Here is a 20576-nt window from a genome sequence, read left to right as displayed (position 1 = left end):
TTTGCATAAGTCTCACCGAGATGATATTACATAAGTCAAGTTATCATATTGTAATAAGAAATGATAGTAACCCATTTATTTTGGAAGATATAGTATTGTAATAGGAAATGATAGTAAAAGACAGAGCTAGTCAATGAGGCTGAAATTATAATAGCAGTGTCAACGTGGGGTTTATTGCATTTTTTCTTACTGTTTTTCTCCTAAATCCATTCCTATATTGTAAATATTTGTTTTTCTTATCATTTCAAAATAGTATTCATGAGACTTATGTAATATCATTTTATTAGAGAAAAAATGATTAAAAAAAGTATCAATTTTTTATCATATTGTAATAGAAAATGATAAATAAAAAAATCCACGCTTCTGAGAGCAATTTTTTTCTATAACTAGAGAAAAAAGAAAAAAAAAAGTTAAGCGGGGCGGGTCAAAGCGGGACGAGGCGGGTTAAAATTTTTGTGGATTTTGCCAAACCCGCCCCGCACCCCCTCCCCTCCCCCATTACCATCCCTAAAACCAATTGTGAAACGCATCATTAATGAAATAAATTTTAGTAACTATTTAAACCCCTCATTCCCATACCTTGTATTCCGTCGTAAAATTACTAAGATATTCTCTCAATTAGATTGTTCAATTACAGTTCTCTATTATTAAACAAATATTACTTTCATATGAAAAAAGGCTACAACTATTAATAAGATTTTATTTCCTTTATTCTTTCAATGTATTTCCTTGTTATTTGTTTGTTATTTGTATCATTTATATTTGAAAAAGTGAATAATAGCCGTTGTTAGTAACCCAAAATATTTATTTAATTACTTTTACTACAATACTATTTTTTGGTTGAACGCCTTCCAATAAGTTCATTATCATTTAGTAATAAAACTTCAATACCAAAATGTTACTATCTTCAAAAATATAGTCATATTTAAAAAAAAAATATTTTGTGTAACTCATTAGTGGCTATCTCTAGAGCCAAATAAACTATTCATTGATGACAATATTGAACGTAGTTTTCTATATTAAAGTTGGTTGCTCGTGGCATTCTGTATGTAATATATCAACTTTACTTGCAACGAATTAACGTACAGAAGACTAAACTTTAGTTAACATAAATCACCCAACATAGGTAGAGGTGACCTGTCATTAGAATACAATTAGTATTATGTTTGAAAAGTGATCCGGTAATTAGAATTGGTGTACGTAATTACAAGGGCAGTAACTACACAACCTATTAATTACACAGCCTAGTAATTACGATGGCATATTTGTTCGTCATAATATAATTACAGTGTAATTACAAGCATACAGTTTGGTTGCACAAGTATAATTACACAATTAGATTAAATTTAAAATGAAGAAATTATCAAAACTTTAAAAGTTAATATAATAAATATATACTTATAAAAGATTTATTATAAGTATAAATGATATTAGATTTGGTAGTTAAGATGCACATTTTTTTTTTGAATATAAACTAATTAGTAATCATATATTTATAACTAATAGTATAAAAAATTGATGAATATTTTCTATATTAATAATATTTAATTTAATTAATTATAAAAATTAAAAACATACGTTTTGTAAGAACATCATGGAATGCATATTTGATAAAATAAATTATTATTTATAAATATAATGTCATAATATTATGCAAATATTTGACAAAACTAATCTATCAATTCTAACTAAAAAATGAACAACATGCAATGTGAAATAACAAGCTGATACGACTAAAATACGTATATTGGAACCATAAATATAACACAACTTCAAAATTTCAAAAATAAATTTAACATATGTCAAATTCTAACATAATAAAAATAAGTTCCAATAAAACTTAATAGAAAATATAATAAGTTTTTAACATCATTCAAAAACGAAATTCTACTTAAATGACATCACTCATTATATGCCAAGTTTGTTAATGATTCATTATTTCTAATATTAGGAGGTGTAGTTGCAAAAACTATAACAATAGTGCAGTTACGCTAAATAAAGAAAATAAAACAAAATAAAATATACGAGCGATTACGTAGAATCACAAGAAGTAAATGTAGAGAAATAAAAGATAAATAATATATAAAAAAATATTTTAAAATTAAAAAAGAAATTAAAAAGTAAAAATTAAGAAATTAAAATAATGGAAATAAAAATTATAAAGAAAATAAATTAAAACAAAAACAAAAAGGAAAAAGATTAAAAAGTAACCTTGTAATTACACAGTATAATTACCACCAATTCTCACCTCCCCCTTGAGAATTGGAGAGTGTAATTACACCTCTCCAATTATATCTAATTCCATGTTGGCCAACTAATTACCTGGCCAGACAAACATGCCAAACTGTATAATTGTACCCAATTACACCCAAATCCTATTTCTATGTGGCTTTCCAAACAGGCTCACAACTTGTTTGGATGGTTGTTACTCATTGTATCGTATCTTATTGTTATCTCATACAATGTTTGTTTTGATTGTTTATTTAAAATGGATTGTACTGTATTGTTAAATTCATTGTTCCGGAACAACGAAAAGCCTCATTTTTTAGAACAATTGAATCGGTGTTGGGGACGTATAGCGCGGACTATAGGAGCTTGGAGGAGTAGTGGGGACGCAAGCGCTATGTGGACCACAACTGTGCAGTGGATTAGGGAATCTGCGAGAGAGGTATTAGGGGTCTCAAAGGGTTAGTCTGGCGGTCACAATGGAGACTGGTGGTGGAATGGATAGGTGCAAGGAAAAGTGAAAACCAAGAAAACAGCATATCTGAAACTAGTGGAAAGTGTAGATGGGGAGAAGAAGAGGGCGAATAGGAAGCAATATAAGTTGGCTAAGGAAGAGGCAAAGCTAGCAGTTATGGCGGCCAAGACTGCATCTTTTAGTCGTTTATATGAGGAACTCGAGGGCCGAGGTGGGGATAAGAGGTTGTGCACATTAGCCAAGGCGCGGAAAAGGAAGGCCCGTGACTTGGACCAAGTGAAGCGCATCATGAAGGAAAAAGGTGAAGTTTTGTTGGATGAGGGGCTTATCCGTTGGAGATAGCAGACCTACTTCCATAGTCGCTTAAACGACGCGGGGGGAGGGGGGCAAGAGCATTGTACTGGGTGACTTGGAACTCTTCCGGAGTCGTTATGACTTTGGGTATTGTAGGCAGATTAGAGTTGATGAAGTTGAGGGGGCTATGCGTAAGATGAACAAGGGCAAAGCGACCGGGCCGAATAAAATTCCGGTGGAGTTTTGGAAGAGCGCGGGCAAGGTGGGATTGGAGTGGCTCACTAGGTTATTTAATGTCATTTTTAGAACGCAGAAGATGCCCGAAGAGTGGAGGTGGAGCAAGATGATTCCTGTATACAAGAACATGGTGATATCCAAAATTGCAATAATTATTGAAGTATCATGATGCTTAGCCATACTATAAAAGTTTGGGAGTCAGTACATGCTATTAAGTTCTTGGTTTGGTGATGAAAATCAAGATTTGATGGATGAGTTTGCGTCAGTTCTGAAAATTAAGAAGAGGAAAAGGGAGGAAGAGAATGTATCTTCACCAAGTAATAGTAGTGAAGAAATCAAAGCCCAAAGGCAGAAAACTGCAGAAGATGAGATGTTTGAAATTGACGTTCACTTGTCACGTGATTTGCGTTGTAAAATATCTGGAAGAATATTTAATTCTCCAATATTAGCGCGCCTAAATAAGGAAGCATACAGCTACAATGATTCTTTATTTAATAAATTGTTTATATTTTGTAGAAATACTATTAGCATGGCGGTAATATGCAACTATGAACATATTTGGTAATATAGTTTCCTATATAGTATAGGAACCAAAATTTCCATATGTAAATAAAGCAATAGTCACATTTAGTTTGAGCTTTCCTTCTTCCTTGCTATAAAAATTTAACCCAATTAAACTCTACCAAAGTTTTTCTACTCGGCTGGTAAATGCTTTGGCATATTACTAATTGGTAACTATGCTTGTTCATGCAAGCGTAAGATTCACTCAATTTATTTTTTCTTCTTTTTTCTATCAAATCTGAACAGATAGCAGCTCAGCTCTTCTTTTTTCCATCAAATCTGACCAGATAGCAGCTCAGCCTTTCAACGACGAGAAGGTATTACTTCTTTCAGTTCATTTATTTTCCTATATGTACTGTTTCCTGTATAGTTTGTGTTCGAGTGAATTTACTACAATCGTATATTGATATTACCATAAATCACTAGATCTGCCAATTTTAGTCGCATATTCGTCTCACAATTATGGATAAATGAGCTAGAAGATACTGATTGTTTCTAGAAGTAGAAGCTTTAGTGAACAGAAGATTAATAGTTCAAAACTCCTTGAGTAATTGCCTGATATTTCCTGCAGTAATTTCCTTTCAAGTAACAAGAAATTAGTTGAATTATTTTATCTGACTAAGTTACTGTCAACAGGGGCGTATCCAGCTTACTGACACCGTGTTCAATTGAACACATAATTTTTGATGTGGAACATAATTTATATGAAAAATTCACTAAAATTGTAACAAATAGTAGATATGAACCATAATTTTATAAATAAAATGAGTTCATGGTAAGAACCTTAACTGTTGAACCCATAGAATTTAAATCTTGGATTCGCCTCTGGCTAGCAATTGTATACATTAAGAGGAATCATCATATATTGTTGAAGCGATGATTCAAATGTCAAACTTCACGTGCTACTGAGTTTGCTCAAGATGAAAAACTTTTCCAGCACCTGAAGGTTGAAGTACTAATAAGTATTCTCTTTTGCTGCTGGCTTTGTTTTGTTAGTACTAGTGATGGAGGCATTATCATTCCTCAAAGAAAAAGTATGGGAACCATACATGGGACTCGAGGAAAAAATGGAAACCCTTAAAAGAAAGATGGAAGCATTGATCAGTCGAAGGGATGATGTCATGGTTCAAGCAAAAGACGGAGAACTCCATTCAAGTAAGAAACGGAAGACAGAGGTTGACAATTGGCAGAGCAGCATACAAAAACTAGAGCATGACCTCAAATGCTTTGAGCTAAAAATATAACAGAGTTCCAACATTTCGCGCATTGGGTTGTCAAATGATGCTGATAAAATTCATAAAGAAGTGGAAAATCTCCTAGACCAAGGTAAATTTTCTGAAGGGATTTTGCTCAATGTGAATGAAGAAAAGATACAACCTTTGGTGACAACAAACGTGAAAGGCCAAATATTTTACCAGAGTATGAGGCAGGTGCTATTGTCTTTGAATGGAGTTTCAAGTATTGGCATTTACGGAATGAGGGGTGTGGGGAAAACGACTCTTGCGGAGCATATTCATAACCATCTCCTCAAAGATTCAAGATTCTCAGGTAACGTTTATTGGGTCACTGTATCACAAGATTTTAGCATTACTAAACTGCAAAGTGAGATTGCTAAGGCTCTGAAACTTGATTCAACTGAGGATGACGATAAGAAAAGGGCAGCCATTTTGTACCAAAGTTTGGAGAGGAAGATAAACTTTGTGCTCATATTGGATGATGTATGGACCCATTTTGATGTAAAGAAGGCGGGAATTCCTTTGGATATTGGTGGAGGTAAATGATCATAACTAGGATTGGCTGCCAAAAGAAAGTAAAAGTAGAAACTCTTTCAGTGACCGAATCATGGGGATTATTTGTGGAGACTCTTGATCACAATGGAGATCTTCCAATGGAAATAGAAAATAGCAAAGAAAATGACAAAGAAATGTGATGGATTGCCACTAGGGTTAATTACTATGGCTGCAAGTATGAGAGGAGTGAATGATGTTTTTGAGTGGAGGGATGCATTCGAAGAATTCAAAGAATCTTGTATGCAAATGGAGACTATGAATGATAAAGTGTTTCCCATTCTCTGCTATAGCTATAACAGATTGAGGGATCCAAGATTACAAAAATGTTTCCTCTATTGTTGTTTGTATCCTGAAGACTTCGAAATTGAGAGAGATGAATTGATTCAGCGCTTCATTGTTGAAGGATTGCTAGACAGAAGGAACAGCAGGAGAGCAGAATTTGACCAAGGTAATGCAGTGTTGAACAAATTGGAAAGGGCGTGCTTATTAGAAAGTGTAGTGAATCGTAATGAAAAAAAGAAATGTTTGAAGATGCATGATTTGGTGAGAGAGATGGCATTGCAAATTGCAAGAGATGAATTTAAGTGGATGGTGAAAGTGGGAGCACAATTGCATGAAGTACCGTGGGAGCAAGAATGGTCAGAGGACTTGGACAAGGTTGCTTTGATGAATAATGATTTAAAGGAAGTTTCACTGCCCTTATCTCATGTACTTCCAAGGCTCACAACTTTGTTATTACGAGGAAATCGTAGCTTGAATCAAGTTGTAGAACCTTTTTTTGCGCAGATGCCAGGTCTACGTGTTTTAGATTTAAGCTACACTGATATAGAAAAGTTGCCTAGTTCTGTATCAAATCTGGTAAGCCTCTCTGCATTGCTGCTACGAGGTTGTCTGAAACTCAGATTTGTGCCGCCATTGAACAAGCTAAAGAACCTCATTGAATTGGACCTTTATGGCACAATTATCGAGGAAGTGCCCCAAGGCCTAGAAAACTTGGTTAGTTTAAGAAGCTTGGACATGAGAAGAGACGGCTATGCTGGTTTAAGAAGCTTGGACATGAGAAGAGACGAAACAACATGGACCCAGGCACCAGTTATGACACCAGCTGTAGATATATTAGCTAGGCTCTCTAATCTTCAATCCCTTTCGGTTCCTTTTGTTGTACGAGTAGAAGATTTACAAGGGATATATTATTTTTATTATATTTTAATTTTTTGACAAAAAAATTAATTTTTTATGGTGACAAAATTTTCTCTCACAAATCTCTTGTTTCTTAGATATTTGAGTTTTTCTAACATTTTCTAATTATACTATGGTCGTGCATATTATATTAAAACTAATAACATATTAAGCATGAGAAATAACTTATTCCGCACAAACTAAAATTTAAAAAGTTTCACAAAATAAATTTCCAAATACACATTTGTACTAATCAGTTAATAGCATCTGCAATACATAAGCCTTGTACAATAATCAAAAATTGAAGGAAAAACTTGCCAATGTGAGGCTTGATTATAATATAGATCAGAAATAATGTACAAAATTTTGCAGTGAACATAAGTATTTGCTTGATGATTCATGTTGCCACCTTCATCGCACCCCCTTGATCTTCATGCATCTAAGAATATATGAAGCACACTCACTAGACTGAAATAATGAAATAACATGATCTTGTGAGAAACTTATATTTGAATTCTCAAAACATATAAAGATGCATATACAGTTACTAATTAAAAATATTCAATAAATCATGGAATAAGAAAAAATACTTAGCCATGAATTAGGTGAAAAAAGATTTAAAGTTTTTTCAAACACAGAAGACAAATGAGAAAGCATTTAAATAAACATCATAAATATAAGGAGATGGAAAAAAGAAGTAAAACTTACAATTTGGCATAAAAAGAGATTGAAATTTCTCAAAGGCACATTTTTCTTGAGTACCCTGTAAATCAAAAACAAATAATTGAAGCAGAAACCCAAGTTAATTGCTTGTAAGACACAAAACCTATCAAATCTTCAAAATCGCACTCCTTATAAAATATAAGGCATAATATCTCTTAAATTGCTGGAATAACTCGTAAATTGAAGTTAAAAATCTAAATCCAAGTAAATGTAAGAAGATTCAGAAACTCTACGATATAGAGACATGAGCTTACCCGGAAAGAGACAAACCAACACGTTAAATTTTTGTCTATAAATAGAGAACCAGTAGGGATACCATCTTGTTCCTATTTATCTTTCTTGCGGCCTTAATTAAGGCCGACTACTGAAGGTGGAAGAAAGACATAAGAAAATGGGGAGGGAGAGTGCGGCTGAGGGAGGAAGTAGGAAGTTTAGGTTTAGGTTTTAGATTTACGTCGTCTACTTCTTATATATGTTGCCTTAGTTTACTTCTAATACAAATGCCATATATATAACATACAAGAAAAAATACAAATACCATAAATGCAAATAAAAGTAAGAAATATACCTATAGTAAACCAAAAATACATATATAAATATAATACATTTAACTAAAATAAAAAAAATCAGCTATTTGCATGAAATAAAGATATTCTAAAATATATTTTTCTTTATAGCTTTTTTCATCCTATATAATATTGTTAGTTTTGTTATATGTTCATATTTCAATAATATTAGCTTCTTAATTTTTAGTGTTTGATAATTATTAAGTTATTAAAACAATATTAGATTATTAAATCAATAACTTTTACACTTATCTAAATTGAATATAACTAGTAATCAATGTAGATAGATACAAGCAACCAACATGGGTTGTGGTGGAGTGGTAAGTACTCATTCATCCTTAACCAGAGGTCTCGAATTCGAGCCCTAGGTATGGAGTCGCCTTTGTTAGGGAGCGCTTTACCCCCTCCCCCCTCCTGTGATGACCCGGACAGTCGTCTCATGAGTTACCACTCAATTTTTCCTATTTCTGCTTTGTTATGATTTATTTATCCGTGTGATGTGGAATCGGGTTGGTCGGATCGAATTCGGAAAGGATTTGGTAAGGTTTGAGACACTTAGTCTCTTTTAAGGAAGTTTAAGTTGGAAAAGTCAACCGGATGTTGACTTATGTGTTAGAGGTCTTGGATATGAGTTCTGATGGTTCGGTTAGCTTCGGGAGGTGATTTGGGACTTAGGAGTGTGATCGGAATGAGTTTTGGAGGTTCGGAGTAAATTTAGCCTTGAATTGGCGAAGTTGATATTTTGGCGATTTCCGGTTGGTAGGTGAGATTTTGATATAAGGGTCGGAATGGAAATTCGAGAGTTGTAGTGGTTCTGTGGTGTGATTTGGAATGTGTGTGCAAAATTTCAGATCATTCAAACGTGGTTTGGTTGGGTTTTTGATCGAACGCGTAATCTGGAAGATTTTAGGAAATTTGGCTTGAATCCGATGTGTTTTGGTTGATTTGATATATGGAACATCATAAGATTTCAAATCAAATACGCGACTTAACAGTCGTACGGGACGGACCAAGTCACAATCCCCAATAGTGCACGACTCCACGCTCGTCATCTAGCGTGTGCGTCACCTCAAAATAGCACAACGATGTGAAATACGGGGTTTCAAACCCTCAGGACAACATTTACAATCATTACTTACCTCGATCCGGTCCAAACTCTAGCCCGCAATGCCTTTGCCCTCACGAATCGACCTCCGGCTGCTCCAAATCTAGTCACAATCAGTGCATAACTATTAAAATATGCTAAGTGAATAAAGTCCACTCGAAAATACATTCATGTATACCTTCCACTGTCATAAACATTACGCAGTCACTTAATCTTCCCGAGTCTGAACTCATATCGCAACATGAAATTTACTTCATTCCCAATGAGGACATATGAAAAGATTCTTCACACGCCGATAACTCGGGGCTAAACCTTGAATCAAGATGGAAATCAAGCACCTAATAGTCCTTCTATCCTCCAGCAGACCCTTCTCGTCGCTTCCAAATCATATGAATACATCTCACAGTTACATCACACTCATCACGTAACTATCCAGTCATTACTTCTTCTAATAGGGCACTACCGAATGTATAAGTTCAAAAATACTTGCTCACACAATCAGCACCTCGATGCTCAAGCTATAAGCAAAATTCGGCCTCGAGTCCTCCAGACTGGCCCAACATCAACACACAGAGATCACATCTCGCCCCTCGATCAAGGAATCACAAGCCATCGATGCATATCTGATACCGAGCGCTCATGCGCATATACGAACGCGGGGAAGGAGTTCAAAGAGTTACTTTTAAAGCTGAATCAAGGACGCACGATAAGAATTCAAGAATGTGAAGCTTTTCCTAAAGGTTCTGCAGCCTCCCGAGGATAAATACAGACGTCTCCGTACCGATCCGTGAGACTCTACTAAACCTGCTCATGACTCGTAAGACCTATGTAACCTAGGCTGTGATACCAACTTATCACAACCCCAAACCGAACCCGGTCGTGATGGCGCCTCTCGTGAAGACAAGGCCAGCCGACACAAATCCCAAATTCAGTTTTCACAGTATGTCCATTTAAGTCATTTATAAGGATAAATCCCCAACAAGTATAGATTTAGCGAAATAAAAGAAGTGCAGAAATAAATACAGTCTGACATCGGGGTGTCACTAGTCATAAGCATCTACCAATGTCCGAATACAACCAGAGTATAAAAATATACTAAATACAGTAATGAAAATGAGAGAAAGGAAAGCAGTGTTGCGAACATCGTGCAGTCACCTTGCTAACTCCGACGACTCCGCCTCCGAGCAATCAACACCCGCTGCCAGGTTTCGAAATACCAGAATCTTCACACGAGGTGCAGGAAGTAATGTGAGTACTCCAACCTAGAAAGTAATAAGAGTAAATAAAGAGTGAGCAGTAGGAAACGATAAATCCACATTTGTTCAACATTTTCAATAGAGGCTCGGTCTAAAGATGAGTGAAAGCAGTAATTAAATCAACATGTTCAATAGAAACTCACTTTAAAGAGGAGTGAAAATAGTAAGTTCATAAACTAGCTCCTCAGGCAAAGCATCACTCATGTGCATGTATATATATATCCCCTCGAGCAAGCCTCTCAGTCACTCGTGACTCAACTCTAACCAATCAGCGCTCACACTCAGCACTCACACTCAATAGGTACCATATAGTAACTATTGCGACGTGCAGCTCGATCCATATACATATCGCTGCGGCGTGCAGCCCGATCCATATATATATATATATATATATATATTGCTGCAGCGTGCAGCCCGATCCATAAATATATAATCCTCATAGCCAGGCCCTCGGCCTCTCTCAATCATTAACCTGGACACCAGACCATCGGTCTATCTCAGTCATTAACCTCACAATCAGACCATCGGTCTATCTCAATCATCAACCTCACAATCACTCGGACCATCAGTAAAATAGGGAACTCAGCCCAAACAGTTTTCACATTTTAAGAGTTAAGTGATAAAACCAGGTTTAAACAATAAACAGGTAAATCATGACTGAGGATATGCTTTCAAAATAAATAGAGCGAGGAAAAATAGTAAAAATGTCCCTAAAGGTCTCAACACGTTGGCACAAGGCCCCAAACATGGCATACAGCCTAAAATATAATATCAATCTCAAAAATATGAAATATCATAAGATTTCAAATCAAATACGCGACATAACAGTCGTACGGGATGGACCAAGTCACAATTCCCAACGGTGCACGACTCCACGCTTGTCATCTAGCGTGTGTGTCACCTCAAAGTAGCACAACGATGTGAAATCTAGGATTTCAAACCCTCAGGACAGCATTTACAATCATTACTTACCCCGATCCGGTCCAAACTCTAACCCGCCATGCCTTTGCCCTCACGAATCGACCTCCGGATGATCTAAATCTAGCCACAATCAGTGCATAACTATTAAAACATGCTAAGGGAACAAAGCTCACTCGAAAATATCTAATTTACATCAAAAACCATAAAATTGCTCAAACCCGACCCCCAGGCCCACGCCTCAGAATCCGATAAAAATCACATCAATAAAATTCTTGTTTACTCACGAGTCTACCCATATCAAATTCGTCAAAATCCGATCTCAATTGCCCATTCAAATCCCCAAAAGAAATCTCAAACTTTTCTTCCATTTTCCCCCAATTTTCACTCTAATTTCTCAAATTAAATGATGAAATTCAAGACCAAATCATGTAATTAAACCAAATATGAGTGAAGAATTCTTACCCCAATAGCTCCACTGAAAATCTCCTCAAATTCCACCTTCTCCCGAGCTCTCCAATGGTTTTTATGAAATTGGACTTAAACCCTCGATTTAAAAATATAAACTGTCTGCCCAGACATTTCTTCATCGCGAACGCGATATTGCCCTCGCGTTCGCGAAGCACACTGCTTCACTGACCGGAATCTCTTCTATGCGAACGCGATGCATAACACACTCAACACCTCGCGATCGCGACCCCAACTACGCAAACGCGTAGAACAAATGTACTGAGGACCCACCTACCATTCTTCCTCTATGCGAACGCGACCTGAACTTCGCGAACGCGATGACCAAAAACCTCACACCTTCGCGATTGCGGAACCATCTTCGCGAAGGCCAACTCCACAGCCTCGCACCTTAACCCTTCGCGAACGCGAAGGTCAAAAACCTGCAACACCAACAACAACAATTCTGTAATTTTTCATAACATGAAATGGTCCGATTGACCACCCGAAACTCACCTGAGGCCCTCGGGACCTTAACCAAATATGCCAACATATCCCATAACATCATTCAAACTTGTTCCAACCTTCGGAACGCTCAAAACAACCTTAAAACACCAAATTTGCATCAGATTCAAGCTTATAAATTTCAAGAACTTCCAAATTACGCTTTTGATAAATAAAAACCCAACCAAACCACGTCCGAATGACCTGAAATTTTGCACACACGTCACAAATGACATAACGAAGCTACTGAAACTTCCAGAATTCCATTCCGACCTCTATATCAAAATCTCACCTATCAACCGGAAAGCGCCAAAATCTCATTTTCGCCAATTCAAGCCTAAACCTTCCACGGACATTCAAAATGCATTCCGATCACGCTCCTAAGTCCCAAATCATTTAACGGAGCTAATCAAATCATAAAAATTCCGATCCGAGATCATATACCAACAAGTCAAATCTTGGACAAACTTTTCAAATTTCAAGCTTCAAACTGAGAACTGTTCTTCCAAATTCATTCTGATTACCCTGAAAACCCAAACCAACGATTTACATAAGTCATAATACATCACACGGGGCAAGACATGCCCGGGAACTGACGAGCAAGGTGCAAAAGCTCAAAACAACCAGTCGGATCGTTACATACACGTAACTAAAATCATAATAAAAAAGAGTTATAAAGGATAAAAAGAAACATTCCAAGCGATAGTGTAAAAAATGTATATATTAATAAAATTTCTCATATAGAAAAATCTTAGTAAATAAATAGAACTCATAATTTCCTATTGAGAAAATGCAAAATTATAAGGACAATATTAAGATATTTATACATTAGACAAGGAAATGTTATATATATATAAACATTGGTAGATTCTTATAAAATAATAAAAGGCTTATCTCCTTACACTTTTGATGAATTTAAAATTATAATTTAATTAATAAATATTATATTATTTAAATTTCAAGTAAACTTTAAATGAGAAAATGAATCAATTATCATAGTAGAAAAAATTGTACGAATAAGGGGGATAAAAATAATGTAGGATATTTTTACTTCGAATTAATTTTTTTTTTTAAAGATAAATAAATAACACTCAAAAAATTTATTGATAAATTTAGGTAACTGAAGAATTTTGAGCAGTATAATATAAAATTATCCACACATCATGCGGGTTCTAACACTACTAAGCATAAAAATAGTGAAAATATGTAACTATTCTTAAATACAAATAATACTAACAAGAGAGACAATACCTCCTTCATGTATAAGAACGATATTAAATTTTTAATTTTCAGATTCGGTAATTTGATTTTAGATCATTATTAAGATGGTAAATAACATATCATTATAACATATTTTATCGTCTATAATAAATATATACATATAATTTGTTATACAATGTAATTGGTATAATATTATTGCTGTTTAATTCTCAATAATTAGTTATTCACACATTAGTTAAATATAGTTCCATGTTTTTAATAAAATTGGAACTTACTACTAATACTGGTTTAACAAGAATAACAATATAATTAATTTTTGTAGGGATTTGGATATCTTAGTGTAACTAGATATAAGAGAATTATATAAAATTAATATAAATAATAATGTTATTCATAGAGATCCTATCTTTAAATTTTTTTAATGATATATTAGGGCTAAAATTAGCAATAATTTTTTTCCATTGCAAATCTTATTATTTAATATAGTTTTCTTAATTAATGATGCAACCATAAATTCATCATAAATCTGTGATTACGTAGCTACAAAATGTCATTTCATTAAGATGGTTATTATTATTTTCTTATAGTGTTAAATATGTTTCTTTTATATAATTGAAGCCTTTGGTCATTATTAAAACTAAATGTACCAAGCCTCCCCACAACAAAGCTCTTCAATACATGAACAATTATTTAAAAATGACTTCTTAAATACCTACAACTATTAATAACTATTTAAATTTTAAATACAAAATCATATAATTAACAACAACTACAATAAAATAAAATATGAGTTTGATAAGTCTAAAAAGTCAATTGATAAGTTTTGCTGCTATAAGTAGGTAAATATTGTTTGAGAATGAAGATTGATTGTGCATTTTAAATAATTATTATCATATACAATTACTATTCTCTTCCTTAATCATATACAATTACTATTTTTCATTACATAATAGTATTAGACGACTCTTGTCATGATTTTCATAATCGACCAAAAACATTCGTCATTTGTCATGGCATCCATTTTTGTTTTTTAATCAAATTATTTTTATTTTCTTTATAATTTGAAGCATAAATATTTATTTAGCTACTAGATTTTGTTTCGAATAATTTCATTGGCCTAAAAGGTTATTATTACTATATTGAGTTTCAACTTGTGGCAAAAAATTAATAATTAATTACGAAATTTTATCAGACCAATAAATTTGTGGCCTTCTGTAATGACAACTATTGCCATGATATTTTAGAACTTGAAGCAAAAAAATATTTATCTAGCTATAATTTTTTATTTTAAATATTTTATTATGGTTAAAATGTTACTTTTGTTACAGTAATTTTCCGTTCGTAGCAAAAACTAATAATTAGCTACAATATTATGTCATAACAATAAATCGGTAGCTATATCATTTACCTATTGCCATAGTTTTTATAACTTGAAGCAAATGTATTTCTTTAGCTACAATATTTTATTTCAAATAATTTATTGTGGCTAAAAGGTTACTATTGCTATAATAGCTTTTAATGCGTGGCTAAAACTTATGAATTAGCTTCGCAGTTTATTGTGGCAATAAATTTGTAGCTATTTAAGCAATTATTGCTACGATTTTTAGAAATTATAGCAAAAATAAGGAATTAGCTTTACCAATTTAATTTTTGTGGCTAGCAAATTTTACGAATTTATAAATAGCTAGAAAATTTTAATTTTTGTGGCTATTGTTAGGTATTAGCCATGATTTTTAAATTCATAGCTGAGATTTCGTAGCTATAAATATATTATCTCGTAGTGAGTTACTAATTTGGTGCTGTGATTTTGGCAGCTTGGACAATAGCTTGTTAGATGCTATTCCATCTCTTATTCATTTCAAAGACTTGAGACATATTCAGATTACACTATGCAACAATATAGAGTTCTTATTTAGGTTAGGAGAAGCTTTGCCTCCAGTTGGAACCTTTTCTCATCTCCGCTGCCTTGAAGTTGTAAACTGTAATAAAATGAAGAAGCTAATCCCTAGGTGGTTGCTGCAATACCTCCTAAATCTGACGGAAATTAATGCATACTTCTGCTCAGAAATGGAAGAGATAATAACAGAGGATGAAGAAGAACAAGTCAACCAGTTGTGCACAAGCTCAGTTGTTCCTTCAAATCAAAGCAGAAGCATCAATGATGATGAGGTTATTCTACCAAATTTGCAAATTCTTTGTTTATACGAATTACCAAAACTCAAGAGCCTATACAAGGGAAGAATGACTTGTGGTTCTATTCGGCGTATACAAGTTGATGATTGTCCGAGGTTGAAGAAACTTCCATTTACTCTTCCTCTTCGAAACGAGCAGCCATCAGCTCCTCCAGCTCTTGAAATTATCAGAATCAATCAAGAATAATGGGAAACTTTGGAATGGGACCATCCTCGATACAAGAATGTCCTCCTTCCTTTTGTCCGAAACCCCACCTAATTGTATATTCAAACCTCAGGTATATATATCTAAAGTTGAAGGTGTTGGTTTATATTTAGTCAACAATGGCATGTCAATTGGAAGAGTTGGTGGAAAGAGTTGGTGTGGATGTTAGGAGGAAGCTTCCTCCTTTGATGTCACCCATGACATCAAGAGGAGGTAGTTTGATGTCACCAATGACATCAAGAGGAGGTCTTTACCTCTATAAATAGATGCACTCTTTCATTTGTAGAAACCATCCCAAAAATAATACTAACACATTGTAGTGAGTAGAGAGTTAAGAGAGAAATTCTCTTAAGTGTAATTGGGAACTCTCCCCTTCCTTTGTTAATATTAAAAAGGCAACTGTTCTCTGGTGGACGTGGGATTATTTTGATCTAAACCACGTTAAATCTTGTGTTCTTTCTTTTACGTTTCCGCTAACAATTGGTATCAGAGCAACAGGATTCTTTAACGATCCAAGGAGGAAGAACAAGCAAAGATGAGTTCCATGAAGTTTGAAATTGATAGATTCAGTGGACGCAACAACTTCAATATCTGGAAGATCCAGATGATGGCGTTACTGCGGAGGGAAGGTTCAATCCATGCTATTGACGGAAAGTATCCTAAGGATATATCAACTCCCGACAAGGAGAAGATTGAAGGGGATGCATTGAGTGCAATCCAACTATCCCTTGCACCTAACGTGCTTTGTGAAGTGAGTACGGGTACCGAAGAAACGACCAAACAATTATGGGAAAAGCTAGAAGGGTTATACCAAGACCGATCAGTGACAACAAGGATGTTGTTACAACGACGTCTTCACACATTTAAGATGGAGTCAGGTACTTCGTTACAAGATCATTTAGATGCGTTCAATAAACTTGTCATGGACTTACAGATTGCAAGAATTAAAAAGGAGGAGGAGACGCTTTTATGTGCTTTGCTATTTTCATTGACTTCAGGATATCGTGATATTGAGAATTCAATGATGTATAGCAAGGAGTCTATCAAGCTTGAGCAAGTGCGGCAGGCACTTAACTTTAGTGATGTGCGGAGGCACATTGAAGGAGATAGAGATGATCAGGCAAGTGGGTTCTTTGTGAGAAGCCGGACTAGCCAACAGGGAAAGAGCAAATCAAAGCACAGATCAAAGTCTCGTGTGAATAAGAAGAATACAGAGTGTTGGGGTTGTGGCAAGAAAGGGAACTTTGAACGAGACTGTCCAATGTCAAAGTCCAAGGAAAAGGCGAGTGCATCCACAGTTGAACAGGTACATGATTTTGATAATGATTATGTACTAACAACATCGTGTAATAATAATAGTAGTTATGGAAACAAATGGGTGTTAGACTCTGCTTGCACTCTGCATATGACGTTCCGAAAAGACTGGTTTAGCAGCTATGAGAAAAGTGGAGGAACCGTAGTAATGGGCAATAATGCAACTTGTGCAATAGTTGGCATTGGCTCAGTTCGGGTTCGCTGCCATGATGGAGTCGTGAGGACTATTACACAAGTCCGTCATGTTCCTGATCTGAAGAAGAATTTGATCTCCCTGAGTACTCTGGATGAACAAGGCTACAGGTACATGAGCGAAGCAGGAACTATAAAGGTGACTAAAGGTTCTTTAGTCATGCTGAAAGGCAAGCTGGAGAACGGCCTTTACACATTGGCCGGAAGCACCATTGTTGGCTCTGCAAATGCATCTACAGTGCAGTTATCTAATGATGACAAGGCAAGACTATGGCACATGAGACTGGGTCATATGAGCGCACGTGGACTGGAGATGTTGAGCAATCGTAACCTTTTGGAAGGTGAGAAGATCAGCACACTTGACTTCTGTGAGCACTGCGTTCTAGGGAAGCAAAAGAAGGTCAGCTTCAGCACTGGCAAACACAAGACAAGAGGAGTGCTAGACTACATCCATTCAGATTTATGGGGTCCCTCTAAACTTCCATCGAAGGGCAAAAAGAGGTATCTTCTCACTTTTATTGATGATTTCTCACGAAAGGTTTGGGTGCATTTTTTGAAGGCAAAAAGTGATGCTTTTGAAGCATTTAAAGAGTGGAAGATTTTGGTTGAAAATCAAATGGAGCGGAAAATCAAGTATCTTCGCACAGACAATGGCTTGGAGTTTTGCAATGAAGAGTTTAATGAATTCTGCAAGGTTCATGGGATCTCAAGACATAGGACTGTCAGGCATACCCCACAGCAGAATGGAGTTGCCGAGAGAATGAACAGAACTCTTCTTGAAAAGGCTCGTTGTATGCTCCTACAAGCCAAAATGTCCAAAGTATTTTGGGCTGAAGCAGTTCACACTGCTGCTCATATTGTCAATCGATCTCCAGCATCGGCAATTGACTTTAAGACTCCGAATGAGGTATGGTCAGGTGAACCCTCTAACTATTCATACTTACGAGTATTTGGGTGTCCAGCTTATTATCACGTTAATGAAGGAAAGCTTGAACCAAGGGCTAAGAAGGCCATATTCGTAGGGTATGTGGATGGAGTAAAAGGGTACAAACTTTGGTGTTTGTCTTTACTCAAATTTATAGTTAGTAGAGATGTCACCTTCGATGAATCCTCTATACTTGATCCCCGTAAAGTTTCCGTGGAGTTTTCAGGAAACAAGAACAACGAGCAGGTGGAGCTTCCGGTGGAGCTTGCCAAGGAAAAGGATCAAGAGACTCAGGTTAAAGATGAGTCAGAAGATGTAGACCTTGAAGAACTTGTTGTCAGTGAACCATACACAATTGCAAAGGGGAGGGAGAAGAGGCAAACACGATAACCGGAACGCCTTATAGATCAAGCAAACTTGATTGCATATGCGTTCGTAGCTGCACAAGAAGAGATTAAGGATCTGGAGCCCTCCTCGTATATTTAAGCAACTTCTTGCAAGGATGTTGTACAATGGCGGTTAGCCATGACTGAAGAGATGGAGTCTCTTCACAAGAATCAGACAAGGGTCTTAGTGAAAAGACAAAAGGGGAAGAGGACAGTTGGATGCAAGTGGGTCTACCGAAAGAAAGAGGGAATTCCTGAAGTGGAAGATGCTAGGTTCAAGGCGAGATTGGTTGCAAAAGGTTTCAGCCAAAAGGAGGGAATTGACTACAATGAGATTTTCTCTCCGGTCGTGAAGCATAGCTCAATTCGCGTGCTACTAGCATTGGTTGCACAATTTGACTTGGAGCTTCAACAGCTTGATGTCAAAACTGCTTTCTTACACGGTGATCTAGAAGAGACAATCTATATGGATCAACCTGAAGGTTTCCTAGCTGAGGGAAAAGAAGATCACGTATGCCAACTAAAGAAGTCTTTGTATGGTTTGAAGCAATCCCCTAGACAGTGGTACAAGAGGTTTGATGCATTCATGACTACACATGAATTCTCAAGGAGTGCATTTGATAGTTGTGTGTATCACAAGAAGATGTCTGGTAACTCAATGATTTATTTACTGTTGTATGTTGATGATATGCTTATTGCTGCTAACAACATTACAGAGATAAATGCTTTGAAGAAACTGTTGAGTAAGGAATTTGACATGAAGGATTTAGGAGCTGCAAAGAAAATCCTTGGTATGGAGATTTCAAGAGAAGACGGTGTTGTACATCTTTCTCAGAAGAGGTATATTGAAAGGGTTCTCAAGAGATTCAATATGCATACGTGCAAGCCTGTAAGTACACCATTAGCTCCTCATTTTAAACTTTCAGAGTTACAAATGCCTCAGTCCGAGGATGAGGTGGAGCATATGTCAAAGATTCCTTATGCCAGTGCAGTTGGTAGCATTATGTATGCTATGGTATGCACACGTCCAGATATTGCTCAATCTGTAAGTGTGGTAAGTAGATACATGTCCAGCCCAGGAAAGAGGCATTGGGAAGCTGTCAAGTGGATATTGAGATATCTCAAAGGAGCTTCTGGTGTTGGTCTGACCTTTCGAAAAAGTGGTGGAGGTATTTCAATTCTCGGTTATGTAGATTCTGACTATGCAGGAGATCTTGACAGAAGAAGGTCCACAACTGGATACATCTTTACCCTCGTTGGCAGTGCCGTTAGTTGGAAGTCGACTCTGCAGTCGATTGTCGCTTTGTCTACGATAGAAGCAGAATACATGGCAGCAGCGGAGGCAGTGAAGGAAGCTATCTGGTTGAAAGGTTTAGTAGCGGAATTGAGTTTGGTTCAGCTGGAATCAACTCTTAGATGTGATAGTCAGAGTGCTATTCATCTAATGAAAAATCAGAGATTTCATGAGCGCACTAAACACATTGATGTCAGATTTCATTTTATTCGAGATGTTGTTGAAGAGGGAACTATCAAGGTCGTGAAGGTTATCACAGACGATAATGCTGCAGATATGTTGACCAAGATAGTCCCACTCGCTAAGTTTGCACACTGCAAGGACTTGGCGGGGGTGTGCATCAACTGATGCAACTCCGAAGAGAACAGTTGTTAGGTGGAGGTGGTATGTTCAACAATGGTTTGATTCTTCTTGTTTCTTACAACGGGGTTGCCCAGTAAGCTTAGAAGTTTTGGCCAGAGTAGTTCACGCGCACGCTCGAAACGCAAACCAAGGTGGAGATTGAAGGTGTTAGTTTATGTTTAGTCAACAATGGCATGCCAATTGGAAGAGTTGGTGGAAAGAGT

General features: G+C 36.0%; 1 protein-coding gene across 1 annotated transcript; it reads left to right on the top strand.

The window, feature by feature from the left end:
- Positions 1–4122: 4122 nt before the first annotated feature.
- LOC104234623 (probable disease resistance protein At4g27220) lies at positions 4123–6845 on the top strand. Its single transcript, XM_070164644.1, has 2 exons — positions 4123–5571; positions 5692–6845. The coding sequence occupies exons 1-2, from the start codon at positions 5215–5217 to the stop codon at positions 6799–6801; spliced, it is 1467 nt and encodes a 488-aa protein (XP_070020745.1). The 5' UTR covers positions 4123–5214; the 3' UTR covers positions 6802–6845.
- The last annotated feature ends 13731 nt before the right edge of the window (positions 6846–20576 follow it).

The sequence above is a fragment of the Nicotiana sylvestris genome, chromosome 12 (genome assembly GCF_000393655.2).
Source record: "Nicotiana sylvestris chromosome 12, ASM39365v2, whole genome shotgun sequence".
Lineage (NCBI taxonomy): Eukaryota > Viridiplantae > Streptophyta > Magnoliopsida > Solanales > Solanaceae > Nicotiana > Nicotiana sylvestris.
This window is presented reverse-complemented; position numbering and strand designations above follow the sequence as displayed.